This window comes from Falco punctatus (assembly GCF_963210335.1).
Source record: "Falco punctatus genome assembly, chromosome: Z".
Lineage (NCBI taxonomy): Eukaryota > Metazoa > Chordata > Aves > Falconiformes > Falconidae > Falco > Falco punctatus.
The window spans coordinates 10229334-10250069 of NC_137586.1; the positions used below are offsets into that span (position 1 = coordinate 10229334).

Consider the following 20736-nt stretch of genomic DNA (forward strand, 5'->3'; position numbering starts at 1 on the left):
AGGGAGGAGACAAACAAAAGCAGTAAAAGAATTATCATATTTTTTGTGCCCCTTGCATGCCTGGGTCAGGCTTTTGTTGGGCCACAGCGCATGCACGTTCAGCTTCACTTGGAACATACATATTTGTGAGCTAAAACTGCCAACTGCATACAAACACAAGGCTTATTGTTGTACAGTTAGCTGTTTGGCTGCCCAACTGGAGCTGGAGATGAGAGGAACAGAAGAGCTGCACAAGTGAAGAAGGAGAAAAGCAGCCTGAGGGTCTCAGCAAGTAACGCTTTATTGCAGTAGTGCTAAGGGACTAGTGAGTGTACATAGAAGACAGGTAGTTCCTTGCCTAAGGAAATTAAGACAGAAAACAGACTGTGCATAAGGAGTACAGGCAGCTAAACTGACAGGTGTTTCAGTGATGTGCAGTGTTTCTTGCTTCCAACTTCAGTTTGAATTATCTTTCAATAATTAAGATATTCAACAGGCTTTAACTTGTATACACAGACGCTTAAGCACAGCTATGAATGAAATGATGACAAAGTGGAGCTAGGAGGCTCAGGTTTTTTCCACTGATAAAAACTCTGCCAGGGTCTGTGTTAATTCCAGTCCCTTTTAAAGAGGTTTATAAGAAACGACCTGCCTGCCCTTCAGCCAGTTGGTACTTCCAGGTAGACAGGCAGAGGGGAGGGAAGAGGACATGGCAGTGGGGAGATGCTGGCTGGGTTCTGCACATCTGCCAATGGAGTGGGCAGCAGGATATGCTGGAACAAAACCCTACAGACTCCAATTTAGAGCAAAAGATGAGATGAGCAGGGGATTGTTATCTTTAGGTATGGTGGGATTTCAGAAAGCCTTTGCAGAGTTTTTCTTTTTGCTATGCATTTTTGTAAATAAACTGATTTTCCTGTTCATTATTTGTTTTGAATCAAGAACACAGATTTCCATTGCCCACCAACTGCATGCAGGGCTAGTAGTATCAGCTGTCATTCTTTTTGCCTCGCTATTTGCCTCCATACAAGCATCAGCAACTTCTAGGTCATACTGTATCTCAAATTACCCTAGGGAGAGAAAATAAGGGTGACAGAATCATCTGTCCTGAAGTCAACTTCAGTGTGAAGCAACACCAGAAACTCTCTCTGAACACACAGGCTGGAGTGTCTGCAGGAGATGGGGAGTGGGAGTGAGGCACTGGCTCCCCTAAGGCAGAAAGTTCAGGCAATTGCAGGGAGGATGAAGGAGCCATGGTGTACACACAGACACACACATTCAGTGACTCTCCCAAGCCTGGAATCTCTTTCTCACGCACAATATGCTTGGAAAAGTCTGGCTTCTGCCCAGATCCAAACAGAAATAGCTTTAACACTCAGATTTCCTGACAGTCTCTCCACCCCACCGATGCTGGCACACCCAGTGCTCAAAATGGACTGGGAAAAGCTGTGAACACAGCGAAAGGGTGGCAGAAAATACTCTCTGCTTTCAGCAGAGAGTATTTCAAACAGCTTTTTGTGGCTGCTAACAGTTGCACTTGTGAGGTGAACAGAAGGGCAATGCCAAACTTTGGGGAATAAAAGCCCTTTAACTTCTCGCCAGGTCAGCACCAGTACAGATGTGGAAGAAGCCAAGGGACTGACAGCCTTCTCCTTTCCAGGATGGCACTCGAGCCAAAATCTGGGGACACTGGGATCTGCTGAGCTGTCTTCAATGGAGTCTCTCCTTGGGCAGTGCATGCGCTGAGGGAATGAGAGAAAGAATCATAGTTTTCTGATCACCCAATACACAATCCAGCAAAGTCACCTGATTAAGGGGACATGACCTGACTTGGAGTTCACAGAGATAAAAACCGAGGAGAGGAAAAAAAAAAACCCTCAAGCTAGCATTTTTGTATCCCCATCTGTTCCCTGGGTGCCTTAAGTCACATTGGCTCAGTCCAAAGACAGAAACAAGGTTTCTTCCTACCAGGTCTCCAGGATCCAGTAAAATACAAAGGAAAGAAAGCTGCACCTCCTTTCCTGACCATGCTGTGACAAAGCTGTCAGAGCAGCTCTGACTGTGTCACCTCTGCAGCAGTGTCTGGTGGGAAATGCATGGAGAGCCACTGCTCTTCCACATCCCTCTGGAGAAGATGGTACTGGAAAGCGGAGGCAGAAAGTCTTTTTTTTTTTTTTTTTGTAAATCACCATCAATTTGATGTTTAAAAGCAGTGAATTTGAGTAAATTCTCAGTAAGTTGAGAACCCCAAGGAAGTGTCTCTGCTGTTTCTGTGCTGGTGAGGGTGATTTGCAACAGCAAATTCCAGTAATACAGAAAAGTAAATTTGGGGATTAAACCTACTGCACTTTGCTCAGTGGAGAGACCTCTGTGAGTCGGACAGTGATGAATGGTTTTCTTTACTTGGAGTGTTAAATGCACTCTGCTTAGTTCCATTGACCTTGTGAAAAATCATACTTAGGAGTCACCGCTGGCTCCGTAACCTGATCATCTGTAACAGACCTCATGAAGGTCAACCAACACCTACTCATGACAGCGCAAGGTGCAGAGGACCCAGCAAGGCATCACCCTGAGACAGCCTGTGTTTATCAGGTATATCTGTCAGTCTCCAAGTTAAGCCAAAACTCTCCAAGCGGAGGAGGTAAGTCAGTGCCAATGGGGCACTCTCATTCTGGAAGCCTCTGAGGTCCAAGGCCACCACTTGAAGTCATTGGGTGCCTTCAACACTGCTGGACTGACATAGGGATCCATATGTAGCAAACCCCAGAGGCTTTGACACCACCGTAAATCATAACGTGCCACTACCTACCCTTTCCTTTCACCTAACATAATCCCATTTCCTCCTCAGAGCACAGCTCAGAGTACTCAGTCTTTCAACAGCCCTGTTAACCACTGCTAAGGGCCCCCTTGAGCCCTAACTATATGATGAGTACTCAGAAAGCCAGAGTAAGTAAAGTAATGAGGTGAAGGACCAGAAAAAATGTACTCATGAATCTTCATTTTCAGAACCTCAGATACTCTCTGCTTATTTTTACCCAGGTCTGTGATTCTGCCTCTGGATTACAGAGCTGGTCTGTGAGGCCTGACAAATTCCTTTTTTGTTGCACCCCACTTTTGAGAAGTTTTACTATTGTAACCTTGTTAGATACAACAATCAGCTTTACAAAAGTATCTCTTCGTTCCAAACTCCAAGATCATGAAAGAGGATTTATTTCTGCTGGTCTACAGGCAACATATCAGTTTGCTCCAGACCAGCATTCATTTTTTTCTCCAGGCAACTTCCACACCTTTAACAGTCTTGAACATCCACCCACTGCTTCCACTCCTGCCCTAAAATCCTCATAAGCTCAAAATAGTATTTTTCAAGTTATTAAGATAGTAGAACTGATCCTCAAGGATGGACTTTAACTTCCTTTGATTAAAATCCACTCCATTGTCCTACAGAAAAATGCACAGGATACAAATGGGAAAAAGCATGGGATGGAAGGAATCATTTGCTTGTTTTTCCTTCTGTACTTTCTTGTAATTACTGGTGGCATGCAGCAGGTAGGGGTCTGTGTGCGACAGTCAGCCTCTGGGCCATTATCTTTTCCTGCAAAGTCCCCTTAAAACCTCAAATTACAGGAGGAAAAAATCCCTACCTCCATCTCAGACTTAAAATGCTTTTTCCAATGGCTAGCTGAGACACCACCAATGCCAAGAACAGCTCAAACTACAAAACCGAAGTGTTGTACAGCCTCCTTAGCAGCTGCTTGGTTGTCACCTGTGCTGTACCTCACATGAACATGTGCACAACCACCTTGAATTTGGTTCTGCCTTGTAATATCCCATCACTACACTCTATGAATGCCCTTGCTTCGCTAGGACATACTGGGTACAAGAAATCAGCTGCTTGCTGGTATTAAAAGATCAGTCAGCACTGAGAATGACAGATAAAATGCAAGAACAAATTTCCCTGTGTGCGCACTGCAGTCAGAAAGAGACACAAGCAAAGGAGAAAATGTTTTAATATGTTCTTAAATTTAACCACTGTACAGTTGAGGAGGTTTGGTGAATTAAAGAGAAAGAACAGAAAACAATAATTACAACTAAAAAAGAATATTTGTAACAGCATGAAAATCAAGTAGCAATTAGGTTTCTCATGTTTACCAGTGGACATACCGGTGTTCATGGAAGAGGACTGCTTTGGGCCAGTGCGCGCAAGTTACCTGTCTACCTCTGCAAATCCTACTGTGTTTGTGTTGGGAGTCCAAAAGAATAACTAGATAGGGCTTAGACAGGCTTTTTCAGTAATGAGTAGAAAGTGTACGACATCCAAAAAGGTAACTCGAGTCCTAACCTGGAATAGGAACACAGGATACTTCAAGTTGGAAGGGACCTCAGGAGATTTCTAGCCTAATGATCTGCTCAAAGCAGGATCAGCTATGGGATCAGACTGGGTTGCTCAGAGCTTTTATTCAGTCAGGTTTTCAAAATCTTCAAGGATGGAGATGACATACCTCCCTGAGAAAATTTTCCTGTGCTTGACTTAAGGATTTCCTTAAGGTGATTAAGGTGAGAAAAGAAACAGGTTGGGAAAGAACTACCGACTAGATGCTCCAGGCAATTTACTGACAGACAACTCAGGCATGTTGATACCATTCCTCACTGGGACAGAGGAAGTTTCACATGAAGCTTTTACACTCTTCTCACAACCCTCCAGGTTATCCTGGTCATCTCCCATCTGATGGTCATTACCAGGTAAATGCAGCCAACTGTCACTGTCTTTTCCCCTTCACTCCTGCCCTGAATCAGAGCAGAGGCTCTAGGTCGTATGAATATCCTGTAGGCTCCCTGGAGATGATTCCATTCACCTAGTCAATGAGACCCAAATCAGCCATAACCTTTTGTAATGTGGTTATGACACATCATGACACTACTTTCTAGGGAGGTGGAAACTCCCAGATACCCACGAATGTTTAATTCCCAACAGAAAGAACACCACTGGCAACAAAGGAGCTAAGACCACCTCCCTGTGTTACTGGATCATGCCCTTTCAATGAAGGATAGAAAAATCCAAAGGGCTGTCTAAAGGACCCAAAGCCAAATTCAAGGACTGTCGTGACTGCACATAGGCAGAAGTGAGTCAGCTATGTGAGTTGAGAGGAACTAAAAGCTTAACATCTGCCTGCACAGAAATAACTATGTCAAAGTTTTGCTTTCACATTTTGTTTCACCCCCTGCCCCACACATCAGAAAGCTGTGTAAAGCCATATTTCAGTCCAGTAATTAAAGCATTCAGGCAGAAAAAAGAATTGAACTTGAGTCTTCCATGTTCTGGCAGAAAGTCTGTAGCTAAAAAAGGCACAGCTGATTTGTGACTTGAGCATCCCAAACTTTCTATAGCTAAAACTACCTTGTAAATTAAACATGAATTTGTGAATGGTTTTGGAACAATCCATTACATATTCTTTTAGTGAACTTAAAACAACAAAAAGAAATACTGCTAGGGTTAACTAGGGAGTTTAAGTCCAAGATGCTTTTTTTTCTTTAAAAATTGTAAGCAAAACCTGAAAATCTTAGTTTTAAAAGCAGCCTCCATTCTGGACTCAAACTACCCATGCCTGACAGCATCACTTTAAATATTAAATATGCTAGGCTTGTTCAAGATGTATTTTTAGCACAATGTTATTTAATATGTCAAACAGTTTCTCAGATGAACTTTTACAAAGTACAATTGTCTCACTTGTACTATTCATCTCTTCTCTCAAGCTCCTGGTCCTACAACCAGTATTTATAATAAATCATAGCAAATCTTTCTTTTTTGAAAATCTGCTCTTACTTTAGGCCTGGGTAGCGACAGGGGACAGAGAGGGGCTGTCTTCTGGCATGGAGTAGCTGGAGCTCCATTGCAGCAAAGGGGCTGCCAGCAGCCTGCAGCTGTGAAACACCTGGTGTGATTAAACTTTCTTTTCATAGTGAGCACACCATTTACTCATGGTAGAAAGCACTTTTAAGCCCAAATGCTTCAGACTACTGAGCTAGGCAGAAGACTACATCACTCCTCCAAAAGACATCCACACCTGCTGACTTGATTGTACCAATTCCATAGCAGTGAGCAAAAAAGAGGGGTTGTTTGGAAAAAGTGGGGATTGTCTTGCATTCAGAGCAGAAGGTAGAAAAACCCAAAGTTATAGCAAATGTAACATGATGGTTTTGGGTTTACAGTAGAATTGCCTTAAAGCCCTGTAGAGGATTAATTTTATTATGCTATAAACAGTGGTACTCTGCAAGACAGTTGAAACAGTTCCCCATTCACAAAGGCTTAAGCTGAATCAATTCAAGCTCTTCTCAAGGTAAGCAGTGAGCAGAAAAAAAAAGGCACAGAATCAAGAAAAGAAAAAGATTTAGGCAGAGTGCACAGGTGAAAGGGACATGAAGAGTAAGGCAGGAGTCATTGAGAGGCAACGGCTCAGCTGTGCAGCCTTAAAAAGTGAGGATGGATGATTTCACTCATATGGAAAGTGGAAGGAAGCCTGGGAGAGGAGAAGTTGGCAAAGCCCAGTGGAGAGAACAGGAGTCTATTAATTTGTACTGCGCTGAGGCTGGAGACAAAGATGAACAGATCCCAGTGGCAACACAGGAGAAGCTGGAGAAGATTCTTTGAGCAAATACATGAAGACTTCCATCTATCTGCCAAGAATGTACTTGTTACCCCTCCCCTCCCCTCCCCTTGTAACTGGACCTGGAGAAAGGGTGCAAATGTTGCCTATGGGGCTTAATTTTTCTATACGTTAATTTAGAAAGAGGGTTTGAGGAATCCTCCAGTGTTTTAAAATCTGATTAATTAATTTTAGGTTTTCCTTCAGGAAGAAGTTTCAAAAAGAGGACTACAGCTATTTTACACAGTACCAGACGGTGACGTCTCATTTCCGTGAATGATGCAATAAATGCATACCCTTAGCACAAGCTATTCAGCCGTGATTCTGGCAGTAATTAAAGCTTTTTGAATGACAGTTATGTTTAGCAACTGAAGAAATGGGATCAGACTGTCCAATTACTGCTGTGACTTTATAGCTTCTTAAATAAAATCTTATCTTGGTAAATATGTGGTGTCTATAAAAATGGCTTTATTTTCCTTCAGTATGGTCTGCTTTATAGAAAATGACTGTTGAGTAGAACAAGAAAAGAGCTGTCCCAAAAGCTTGAGGTTCGACAGAAAAGGAGGAGAGCTGCCAGAAAGCTTTCTGCACACAGCAGAGCAGAAAGGCTGTGACTAGTGTAGGCTGTGGTCTTCCCTGGAGTGCCAATGTCTCATCACTGCCAGGTGTGAAGCATCTGTCAGGTAACAGGCAAAGCTCTATCATAGTCCCAGTTAGGGCTTGCAAGATCCAGAAGCCTCTTGACACAACCAGTCCCATCATCTCCACTGCTGCTTAATTGCTGTTCCTTAAACTTCTCCATAAAGCAGTGGTGTTGCCTGGTATAAGAAGGTGGTGATATCATCTGACCTCAGATGAGATGCTGAGAAGAGCTGAAGCTGCAGTAGAGTTGCTTCTACCAGTCTGTTAACGCAGGCAACAGCCTCTTTTGTGTGTGCCCAGCACAGGCCCATATTACTCCACGACCTGTTCCAATCAGCCCTCCCTCCATGCAGAACCACAGAACAAATCTCTGTGGTTTCTTCTGTGCTGCCCCGCTGCTTGTGGGAATTGCTCCTCCCCAGACCTCTGAACAAAAAACTGATGGACGTAAGATCTCAGAGAAACAGAACAAAGTTTTCAGGGTGCTGTGAGCATCCTCTGTGCATAAGGATAGCAGTTAAAAGCAAGAATTGAAGTGAACTTCCCATATCAGTGCAAATCCCTTCCTTTTGAGAAGTGTGTTACTTCTACTTAATGGAGCCTGATCTGCTGACGTAGCATTTTAGCCCCAACACTCGATAAGCAGTCAGTAACCTTTTCCACCTAAGAGCTGAGTGTGCAGCACTGAGAAGACAAAGGGGGAGCCTACACATCACTGAACAGTCAGAACAGATTCATTTAACCATCAGGTACAGTTTAAGGCTCATCACCAATAAATCAAACATGTTAAAATCTGCACCATCCAATACTGTCCATGGATGCTGCGGTCTGTTCTGGAGCAAGTTTACATTAATTACACTGGGCTCTACTTGCTTCCCTTGAGTGCTATGCAGAAACTTACCTACATACGGAGACATCAGAAGGAATTACAGAAATAGTAACACCTGGGTAATTCAGAACTGGGGAAATGTTCCCTTGTGGTGGGCCAGGGAAACAGGTGTAATCTACATTTAAGGACACAGGGCTCTGAGAAGCCAGAAAACAGTACTATTGCCCTTTCCTGTGTTGATTTTGTCAAAGATGCTAACACCTGAGCAGGCAGCCTTGTCAACTCAGCTGGCATTACTCTTTCTAATGTCAGGAACAGGGTGTAAATCACCTTTGGGGACATCATTCTCCTTTAAACCAGCTCTCTATGCACTTCACAGAAAACAGCAATAAGAGTAATATGTACTGTGTAACGAGATCTCTGAACAGACCACCACTCTATCACTGCTGTGGTGCTGCCTGCTGGGGTTAGGCTTTGCTAGACCAGGTAGTTTTTATTCTCATCACTTCTTCAGTTACTGATTTTTTCCTTCCTTCTATCACAGAATCTCAGTAACTTGCTCAATTTGCTTTGCCTTACAACCATCTGAGCTACTTCCCATATTTTAGGTGTCAGATAATGGTGGATCAGGACAGAGAAGAGAACCTGTAATTTGCAGCTCTCGTCTTCTGCTTCAGGGGCAAAACTCCCATTCAGACTCCAGATGCTTTTAGCCCATTCTCATTACAAAGCAAAATAATTTGTGTAGAAGCAGATCTTCAGGATTAAGTCCCCTTCCTAGACTATCAGACCTGCAGGTACTGTAAAAATTTGGAATGGCTAAAGGATGGCCAGATAATGCCCCAAAAAATGATTCCGCTACCTTACCTTCTCCTTCATGACATTTAATCTGGAGGTATATTAACCAAGAGTGGTGTGTGCAGCACAAGATGTGAGTGGGCATGTATCTACCAGCTTGTGAGGTGTGTGGGCACCCAGTAACTAGTCACAGGAAAGGTGCATGTGTGACAGTGGAGGGCTAGGAAAGGCCAGTAAGCCCTGGTGGGTGGCCTAACAAATCAAGCAAATTGCAGTGACAGGAAGACTAGGCTTGTTTGGTGAACATCACACCACATCATGCTCATATACACATGCTCATGCTTTGCTCCAGGGATTTGCTGAATGGTACCTTCCTTCCCTCCATCTTATCCATTTACACACTCCCTCCTGCCCTAAACTCTCTGCTGAACTCCAGTGAATTGCTCTGTTCCAGTTTCTCTTAATGGCTTTACTGTTTACCCAAGCCTGTGTCAGCTACAGTGTCTCACACACCTCTTCCTTTCTGCCCCTCTGTTCCTCCTCTAACTAATCTGCAATAATATGCCTGTCACAACTGCTTTTCTGCTCTCGTCTTTACTGTTCCGTCTGCAGAGCCCTACTGCCCTTAACGTGATGCAGCTGTTCACTCTCTCATCCCCTTCAAAAAGAGCCTGGAGATATTCTACAGGAAGGATGCTACAATAAATTTGTGCACGCATTTCTCTTATAAACGGAAAGAGTAATAACACATGAAATAATGTTTACATAAATTCCTCCCAGGCCCCAGGAGACCTCTGAGCAGAAGGCTGCACTTTTATCTTCATGAAGAAAATCAATAGTAGAGCTACGTTGCCACTGTGCTCCGGCTTCCACATTAGTCCCCCCTGCCCACAAAGTACAGACTGTGTTCAAGGAAATGGGTGCTCCCAAAGGAGGAAAATGTCTTTGTGCACTTAAGGTAATAATGTCACTTGAGGTCACCATGCAAACAGTTACAGATATGAAAATCTGCAATTTTGTCAGTCGAGCTGGAACCTGGGGACCTAGCTTAAGAGTTACAGCTTTTTTATAAAATGTTTCCCTAATTTACCTACAGAGCTTCTTCCCAGAAACAACAGCTGCTGTACCTAATCAGCATTAATCGCCTTGTTACAGAAGAGCAACTGGGAATAGTACAGTACTTGAGGTACTGACAAAAGGATACACTAATGGCATTGATCTGTCCAGTTTGCTACCACCCCCCCTTATTATTCTGTTTTCTGTATGAAAAGCTTAGAAGTCACAAGCTGTGAAGCAGACTGGGAAGAGATGACAGAAAGTGAGCAGAAAGGGAGCCATGGATGTGGGCAGGTACTGAGCCATTCAGCCTACCTAAGACGCTTGCTGCTGTTTGGGACTGCACCTCCCAGTGCCAGTTTTTCATCTTGACCTGTGGCAAGAGCAGCCTCAGAAGGGCATCTCTGAGTAATGCATTCTTTTGGAACAGCAGTGGGAACAGTGCACTCTGCAGCTCTTCTGTGGAGGTGCTTTAAAAAAAGTTCTGAACCTACACCCAGCCCTAGGAGAGGGGGTTAAATAACTACACCAATTGAAAGATTAGTCTCAAGAGCACATGGGGAGATAAAGGCAGTCTGTCCTTTACTGAGATTAAAGATCATCTGTAAAGTTTCAACCAGAAATGTACCAATTTTGTTATGTTGAACCCTGAGGTCTTTGTAGTTCTCAGCTCATTGACTGATGTTCCCAGAACTACTCCTTCCTGACAGTACTGCAATTCAGCATCTGCCATGAATGCACAGCAGCAGGCTGGAAGGCAGGTGCTAACACCACAGATACATCATCAGCCTCTGTTCCTAAGTGCATTATCTCCTCTGTTCACTTCAGTCTCATCAAGATGGGGCCCAGACATAAACTAGATCCTCAGTTTTGTCCAAGCCAAGTACGCTGGGGAACAATACACTGTATTTCCTTGCAATGGGGTTTCAGTTGCTGTTTTACCCCTACCAGCGTCGCTCACTTGAGGTTTTTGAGAAATGTGTTTGTTAACAAGCAAGAATTAATCCAACAGCACACGTAAAATAATTCAGTGCTTGAAAGTAGATACACGTAATAGGTCCCTTCACACAGAATTTGCATCCCCACCTAGAGACTATGGAAGACAAGAGATACGAACTCCTCTGCTGTCATGGAGTTTATATGTCTTAAGATGGAGAGGCAAGATTGATACAGGAAGAAGGAGAAGGAGGCAAGAAGCCTTGGTGGCATCATCTGAGATCTGTCCTTGAAGGATGAACACTATGGTTGTTTGCCAGAGAATGACTTTTTCTGCTAAGACTTCCTTTACCTCTCCCTGAGCCATCTGCTTGGCTCAGGCCACACTATGGCCATTGCCTTGTTCTCACACCCTTCTTGTCATACAGAAAGCCAAAATGCCAGGCTAGGGTGACTCAAGAGGCTTTTATGCTCACCCTACCAATAGGTCCAGGCTCCTGGCAAGTGGAATTTCCTTTCCAGCAGTAGCTGGGCTGTGGCTGATGTGCTTTAAGAGCAATCTGCACTGAGTCTCCTAGAGAAAAAAAGCAACATCCCACAATGCAGCTAGCAGGAGGAAGGTGTTAGTATCCTATTAATTAATGAAATAGCTCTGCTTTGTTACTTTTACAACAGCTTCCTGCCTCTCAAGGCAAGGAAAGTTTCTGGTTAGGCTAGTGGATTATAGACTTGAGGTACAGCAGCTTACACCAAAGGCAACTTTGTGACACTTGCTTCTTATGGGGCTGATAGTCACTGTGTTATTACGACAGTTGGTATTATGAGTACCAGCATGAGATCTAAGCTTGGAGGGGAACAAACCAGTAGCTAGGAAAGCAGGAAAATTAGTCACATTTGCAATCCAGGTCCATCTTTTTTACAGGAAGCTTTCAAAGAAAAATCTAAACCAAAATCATGAACACTTTGAAGCCTGCATCAATATCACCTAGGCTTCCTCTTGGTCGTGTGGTAGAAGACCTCCTCTGGATGTAGCTCAGTCTTGAGATGGGACCCAGTTTGCCTAGCTTAGACACTCATTCTACTTTTAGGCACTCCACTGAGTAATCCTCCAAAAACAGTGACTTATTCTCTATCGAGTCCAAGGAGAGGAGGTGCTTACATCTAAGGCAACAGTTACCTCGGAGGGATGAAAGCTGCTATGAGTGTCCTTGTCTGCTCTCTCTCCCATATGTTCATCTGCAGACAGGGATGCAGGAGATTTACTACCAAGCTCCCGGTGTGGTGGATGTGCTGATGAAGATGCCACTGCCACAACCCCCAATCACCACTGTAGTGTGCCTTGCTGAACCCCAATAAATTGCCATCTTGGTCATTCTGTTTTAACACAAACTGTGATGTCATTGACCGCTAGGTAAGACAGACAGACTGCCTGGATGGCAACCTCAGTGAAGAGAAGGGAAATTAAAAATGCAAAATGAAAAACAGATGGCATAAGCTTCATTAAAATAATATCTTGTCTCCTGGGGATCCCATGAGGATCCGTTCCCTTTTAGTGGATATGGCGTCCCTGAGATTTACACTTGGGGATTATCCTGTCCCTCCCTCTCCCCTTATCACTACTCTCTTCTGTTTTCAAAAGGCTTGTGGTATGTGCTCCATCTGGATATGCCTCCTAATAAGGAGCCATCTCCTAAGCACTAATGTACACCCAGCCCCTCCCAGTGCTGCCAGAAGCCTCCCTATCAAGTGATTTGAAAGGAAAAAAGAAGTGTGGCTAAGCCTTACAGTTCCTGACAGAAAGACAAAGTGGGAGTGTTACAGAAGTAAGAAATACATGATTAATATGGATATAATATCAATCAGGGTTTAAGATGATGAACTACATGAACTGGAAGACATTATTTTTCCTTGGTGTGAGGTTCTCTTTTCTGATGTGGCCTCACCAGCAAGCTAAATATTTTACTGTTCCACTTATAAATCAGGTGTAACCTTTAGGAAATCAGTAGCAATATAAGCCACCTGTGAAGTTTTTCTTGTATCTGACTGACCCCCCAAGTAAACACGTGGTCAAATGTATTTATTCAGAGGGCGAGAAACAACCAAGGAAAAGACCACTCAAGCAGCAGGATAAATCGTGTTCAGTGCATGCAGCACAGCACGCTCTTTCTGTCACACTTCAATCACTGTGGCCTATGCAGGCAAAAGTTGCATTCATGCTGGGTTGGTATTTAATTGAGCTCAGCTGAAAGAAGCTTCCAGCAAGCATATACGACAGGTTTATATATGAATCTTCACAGAGTGAAAAATGACATTTATCAACCCTCCATCAGAGCATCTGACATTTGAACAATTGATTCTGATTTAACAGTGAAAAATGCCACTACCTGCAATAGGATGAAAATCCTAGTTGCTACCATCCCCAACAATTGCTCTGCCAGTTAAACTATTAAACATTTACTACCATGACTTTGTCTAGCCTTGAAGAGATTATAAAAACAATCCAAATCCTGACAAGTTAAATGCAGAAGAGACAAAGATCTAGTTGGAGGAACAGGGGTCACAGCTGGGAGATGCAAGCTATTAAACTGTTTGAAAATTGTAAAGGCTCAGCAGATTTTAATAATGACAACAGCAGGAGCTGATGTGGATTAAAGGTATGTTACACTGGCTACAGACAATACCGATAGTATTTTTTTTTTTTTTTGGTTTTGCCCCGGTAACTTAGAGCTCACTTGGGTGTAGCTAAGAGTAGAGGGTCAATCCAAATGCCACTAGGTATGTGTTCATCTAATTAAAGAGGCACACTGTTTCCACAGGGAGAGAGAGAGGTTTTTAAGCAGACTTCTCTCTGGAGACAAGGCAGGGATGCTTGTCAGCCTTGCAGGACAATTCCTCTTAAGTTGGTAGGTTTCACACAACTATTACATTCATAAGTGTATTGTGGTCAGCACTGAGTATTCACTGGGCAGAAGCCCTAGCTGGAAAGGAGGCCCTGACAATGGTACACGTCTATCTACCACAAAAACGGTTCAGAGTCTTCCAATACCTCCCTTTGCCTCCATTCAGCAGGGGCTAAGTGAAACAGAATTTTCCCTCTGTGGAAAAGCAGTTCTGGCAGAAAGACTAATCATTCTGTTGTATCTGATCCTTGGAAAAGAGCTGGTAAGCTCTGCAGAAGTGTGACTATGGAGTGTTTTCACGTATTAGTCCATTTTAATAATTAGTTATCTTGCAATCAACTAATGTAGCAACTTCCTTAAACACAATCTGATGTGTTTTGAGTTCCTGGGTTTCTCAGTCTACTGGCTTTGCTTAAGCACTTCGTTTATAAAGCTGAGGTTTGTTACAGATCTACCTCAAATTATATTTTCATTTAATTTGCATGAATTGAACTTGTTATCCCAGAACCCAACTATGATCAGATCTCCTATAATGTCCTCATGACTTACCATGTCTAAAATAGCACCATTTTCTGCCCTGTTAGCGAATCTGTGGAGGATATTCTTATTGCTTAGAAATGCAAGAACATCTCAGACTTACCAATAATAGTATCAATTGCTCTCCAGCCTGATTCCTGATGTTAGATTATCCCAAACAACTACTGCAGTAGAAACTATCTCTCTAATAGCATTATAAAACTCTTCTGGCAGTGAAAAAGGATCCTAGTGGCATATGGCATGCTGGCAGTGATAATCTTTTACCAAACTGTGAGTTGTGCTGTCACTAACATATACAGCTGCTCCCCTTCCTGAAAAGCAGCCACTGGTTTTAGAGTATTTGTAACTGCGATTGCAGGACAGATCTGCTGGCCCAGTGCACTTGCTCATATCCTGTATCAGCAGCTCAAGGTTCTTCACTCTGCTGCACAATCTTGCTGCATTTGCATATCCAACTTTCTGTCTTCTCCTTTCTAGTCACTCCTTCAGTGAGATCTTGCCTATTCAGCTATTTTCTTTTCCTTTGCTGTCTGTAAGTCTACTCTGTTACATTCCTTTCTGTACTGCTATGACCAGATTAGTCTGATTATTCAATTTACCATCTACTCAGGCAGAGCCTTGAGACTTCACAAGTGCTTCCCAGCCTTTTCCTGGTGTTTCTTTAAGGCTCCTCTTATAAATGAGGCCAACAGTAGTGTTTGCAGTAGTACTGCAGGTCCTTGGGTAAAACCTATCTATTGAGAGCATCTCTTCATAATCACACACCAATGCCCAAACCTTCCCAAATCTTCTTCAAATCTTAGCTGTCTGCTAACCTTCCCTGTTGCTCATCTGGTAGGGGCCAGAGCTATCCCACTAAACATGTGGGCATCCACTCCCTTCAGAGTCTTCCCCAACATGGCACAGTCACCCTCTAGCAGCTCCAGTAGCACCCTCTCAGTGTCATTGTTTCTGATGTGAAGGAGAACCAGAGGACTGCTTCCTGCCCCCACTGGGAAATGTTCCAGACTTGGATTCCCATTTTTTACCCATGCTCTGAGCAAAAAGCACACTGTTTGACTTGTCCTTCATCAGTTTCTTGAGCCTGTGTGACACAATAGTGGCTCAGGTTTTGAAGGCAAGACAGCCACGTGTGGATTGCTGTCCTCTTGTAAGCATTAGCCTTGCGAGGAAGCAGTGTATTATGCTAATTGGATGATTCTGCTTCCAGAACTTAAAAAATATTGCTCAGAAATAGCACAAGTATTTGTATGTGAACCTTTACAGACCTACATGCCCCTCATCTCAAAGTAACACAGCTCTGTCTTTTCCTGGTAGTGGCCCAAGTCTCTGATCCTTTCCCTTTTGTTTGCAGTTATTCTGTCTTCTCTTCTTTTTACAATCCCTCTATATTATCTTCATTCTTTGTCTGGCCAAGCCTTGATCTTAGCTTGATAAAAACCTGTAGGTTTAAAAAGCTATGCCTTCCTTTCAAGGCATAGCTTCCTTCCTCTACCACTGCCCAAGATACAGGGTCCTCACATGTTTGTAGGTCAGCTCCCTCAGCAGCAGAATCACAATGATAAAACTACTCTGTGAGTTGTTTGAGCCGAGCTGGCATGTTCTGCCACACGCATGGAGATCCCACAAGCACCTCACTGTATTTCAGACCTTGGATTCAGCCTTTTCACTCTCCATCAGCAAAGACTCACCTAATTTCACTTGAAGTGGGGACGGCTTATAGTTCATGGCTACAGTCTCTCCCTCTCTTGTATCACAATCTCTGTCCGAAATAGATGCAGCTGTTGGATCCTGTTAAGAAAGAAAAGGAAATGAAACAGAATGGTTTAGCTAAAAGTTATGCTGTCTCATCTCTGGCTGTTAGGCGAGTCCACCCCCACCCGCATTCACAGGGAGCAGAGAACATGATGGCGTTTTGAATAGCTGAAACCCAGGGGCAAAAGACAGAACCTGGAAGCACATCTAGTATGCTCAAAGTACCTCTGGAAATGCCAGATTTCAACATCAGACTTATATGATGGATGATACTGGGAATATAATGTGGAGGGTGGGTCACCAGTTCAAATTCAGCCTGGGTTGGCAGTAATCCCAAATCATTTTCATCTGATGACTCTTTGGGGTGTTGTATGAAATGCATTTACAGTTTCACCTCAGTTCCAAGTGGAACAGTAAACCTCATGATTAAAACTCAAAAGCTCATGACCAGCCTGTGTGAAAGTCCAGCTTAGAAGGAATAACGACTGAATGAGTAGAATTCAATCTCCGGTCCCTCTTGGAAAAACAACCAATAAGCCTGTACTTCTAATACTGAACTTATTTTGTGGCTAACTGGAAAAATTTATTTAGTATCTGTCAACACAGTACTTCGCACTGTCAGTGAAATCACTCCGAAAACCAATGCTCCCCAAACACAGAGTCCGTTCCATCATGCCTACCTGCAGACAACCTAATTCAGGTAGTGTTGTACTCTGTGGTACAGCACACCAAAGGATTCAGAGAGATTCAAACTACCAATTAAGGCAGTTCTACCACAGCTAAAAAACATTTACAGATCTTTCACAGCAAACTTCAAACCTGTTGGAACTTATCTCTACTTAGCACCACAGTGAAAATTAAAATTGGTTTTCCAACGTGTTCACTTCTTCCCACGTAGAAGCTCAAAACTAAACTGAATATACACATACATATATGCATAAGTGTATGTAAATTTGTAATTATAATAGAGCTGCACAAGGAAAACAAGCATCCAATGTTAGGCCTAATATCTGAAGAAACCGTCACTTTGTAAGAAATGGAACAAAGTGCCAGAAACCAAATACTAGAAAATACCATTCCAAACTGGTGAATTGATGTTGCCTGTCTCTCAGTTTCTGCAGTTCGTATTTTGTACACAATTTCTTATAAAAATGCAACTATTGTTTACCACTGACACCTGTATGCAAGGCAGAGTCATTGAATTTCAAGGCAAGGTACCATTGGACTTTGCTCTCAGTAAAAAAATCACTTGGCGAGCCACTGTCCCTTCTTCCCTAGTGCCTGCCTCCTCTCTGCAGTGCACATTAGCTCTTATTAATACACTGTGCTTCTGAGATAAAATGTGATTCCTGAATTAGGCCCTGTCTTCATAGAAACTGGTCAAATAACGTAAGTAGGGTTAAAATATTTTATCAAAATTCTGCTCCTTCGCACTATCCCGTAAACTTTGACAATACTTAAAATGGATGGTGCTTACAAGACCTTGCATTCAATTTTGACATTGAAATGGACATTGAATAGATAATGCAATTTCTTCTGCTTTCCTCTAATGCAGTCACTGCTGCACTTTCCCTCTAATGCAGCAGTTAATGACTGGTTAAAAAGGTTAGAGCAGGTTGCAAACAAAAAGCCAGTCTCCAGGAGAAAACAGGCATAAATGATGGATCACCTGCATTTTAGGTTAAAAATCCTACTTTAATAACAACACTAAATGACAAAATAGAGCAGCTGAAATTATATTAAGCTAAAAGTGAGGTAGTACAAAGAAGAAAAACAATCACAACTTTTATAAATGAAAATGATGAGGTGTAGCTAGCAGCTTTCACTCAAGGAAGAGATATCTTGGATGACAGGTCCCATGGCACAACCAGCTAGACAGAACAAGACTCTTCAGCCAGGGAAAGACAAAGCACAGGGCCTCTGTGAGAAGTCTAAATAATCCTGAGTAGGGTGAGAAGGTGAAAAGGGGTCAGATAGCCCTTATTTTCTACAAGCATGAGACACCAAGTGGCAGTGAACATGCAGCAGCTGGGATCAAACTCAGCACTTCTCCATACAGCATATGATATGCTGCTGTGGATGCTAAAAGGGGCTCAGGAAAGAGTGGGAGAAATGAATGGAAGGAATATCTGCCAAACCCAAAAACACTGCTTCTGTCTCAGCCTGCCCCGAGACACACATCACTGGAGGGAGGGAACCAGGGAGAGGCACCACCACGGGCTCACCCTGTTATTGCCCTCTTGGGGAAATGGCACAACAGTAGGTGAGACCTTTAAATGGACTTAAAATAGCCAACCTTTTTTTCTGTGTCAGAACCTATTCTATGATCTCAATCGAAGACCAGTTCTTGCAGTATCCTTGGAACATGGGCTTGGTCTTAAACACACCCAGATGAAGGGGCTAGATTAAGAAGGCTGTAGGAAAGGATATTCATGGGAATGGCCAGATAATACAAAGGACATGACTGTCTCCTAGACATGCTAGAAGCTCTCCAAGATGGGATGTGTAAGGTGGTTAGTGGCATCATCTGAGTCCAGGCTTCCCGGATGAGAACCTTTTCTCTGACAGGCTGGGAAAAGGAAGGATACAGCTGTTTTAAAGGAGCAGGAATCCAAGAGCTGGATGCTTCCTAGTGCTACTAACCACAAACAAGTCCTTGGAGACACAACCTGCTGCCTGCAGGAAGGCATGGAAGTAGACATATTATGGTAGAGGACATAGTATGATGGCCACATTCTGCCTCCTGTGCTGGTACAGTCCAGTGTAGAGTCACATCTGCTCACAGACAGAAGTTCACATGGCAGAGAAGGGAACCTGGCTATGAGGATTAACTCAGGTTCATATTGTTAAAATTATGTTTAAACTATTTAAGCAAACACCAGCCCTCACTTTTCTCAGCAGCTGATGTGCTGATAGCAGTTCTTCCTTTTGGGTAATCTGCCAGTGATATCAGACATCCATTTGCATGAATAGAGGGAGGGGAGAAATGTTCTGAGGTGCCTTTGAGGATTTGGACTCTGGTCCTGGACCAGAGGACACAGCTGGAGCAATCTCAAAGCTATAGACCAAACAAACACAAAAGTCTTCCTAGACCTTCAGAGAAAACAAAGATGACTTTCAAAGAGCGATTCATTCCATCCTGTCTTGGACACTCACGTTACAAAGAGATGAATCTGTCCTTGGAGATGTGTCCCCTCTCCCCACTGACTACAGAGGAGGCTGGCCAACTGGTGGAGACTGCATGCCGGCCTCTTGACACTGGAGGTCAGAACGATGAAGGACACAGCAGTAGAGTCCATAATAATGCTGGTTCGCACCAGGAACTCATCTCCAAGGTTTGTAATGACACTTTTCTGCCACAGCAGCATGGCACCTCTACAGCAGACCCACCAGGGGAACATGTTATGGCCACACAACAAATCCAAGACCTGCACAGAGGGATCACAAAGCAACAGCAGTCTGGGTGATCACCGCTGTGCACATAGCCTTGCTGCCTCCAGAGAGTAAAACAGATCCAAAAGGGAACCAAGCTGGGCCAGAGACAGCATCGCCAGTGCCAGCAGGTGTCTATCCCTGGGCCAGGAGTGCTAAGGCACTGTCGTATTTCCCATCCATCACTTCGTAGATGTTCTACAGCAACACACATGACTCTACAGTAACAACCCCAGCTGCAAGAATGCAGCATTCACACGGCTGCTTGGCTGGAGCTGCCTCTTTGCAGGAACACACTTTGCTTCTGTGCATACTGAACAGGTGCATTTCTATATATATAGCTCACCCACCCAGCGAAACATTTACTTGACTAATTAGCCTTTAGCTTGTGAATGCCTCTGAGCACACTGAGACTCAGTGTGGGCTTTTGCTATTGGAATTCACTTTGCAATTTTGTCCTTTTTTACAAGTCTCCCTAGACCAATGCATTCAGCTCTGACCCTGACATCAAAATCTCAGCTACGTGGTGGTGTGACTGGTACCAGGCCAGACGATGTGATTTCTCTTGGGTTGCTGCAGGGAACACAACACTCCCAATTAGAAGGCAAGTACTGAGATGTTGCTGCAGGGGCTTTAAAATGGCTATGGAAATTCAATATATTTAAGGGATTTTTTTTTTCCTGAGGTCTCCTTATGTGTTCATTCCTAAGGAAAAAATACATTCAATCAGGCCACTGCATGAATGTTTGGCTGGGGCCAGAGTTTAATCGAAGTTTTCTCCCCACATGTTCACAGCTTAATGGGGCATACACAACCACAGCACTTGAACAGTGGGGTGGTTCCTTACTGGTTTGTTTTTTCCTATAGGCTTGACACAACAGACCTTGAAAACTGCCCTCCTGCCAGATACAGCCATGTCCTACAGTGTGTGTACTGTGTGACATTTCTGAACATTGGAAATTAGTTCCAGTGAACTTTCGTGGAGCAGAAGTGCTGTGAATCCTCCATACGCAGGGGCACAGAGAGAAGCTAAAATGACTCAAAACTGAAATCAAGAGTTGAAGGAAGATGGCATGTTCAGCAGGGTTTTTATTCTTTCTCTTTTTTAAAATCCCTCCTTTCCTTTTTGCAGTACTTAGCAAGAACACATCATCTGCCTTAATGCACCAGGTCAATAGCCTTTTTATTCCTATTGTATACCTCTCCCAGTAACCCACACTGAGTAGGGGGG

The 20736-nt window shown here is 43.4% G+C and overlaps 1 protein-coding gene across 12 annotated transcripts in view; it reads right to left on the reverse strand.

The window, feature by feature from the left end:
• The window catches only part of FAM219A (family with sequence similarity 219 member A), a 103250-nt gene that overhangs the window by 27400 nt on the left and 55114 nt on the right, over window positions 1–20736 (reverse strand). For all 12 annotated transcript variants that reach the window (XM_080371180.1, XM_080371181.1, XM_080371183.1 and 9 more), the window contains one exon: window positions 16010–16109. In XM_080371180.1, coding sequence (XP_080227306.1) covers window positions 16010–16109 — 100 coding nt within the window. The remainder of the gene's footprint in view (window positions 1–16009; window positions 16110–20736) is intronic.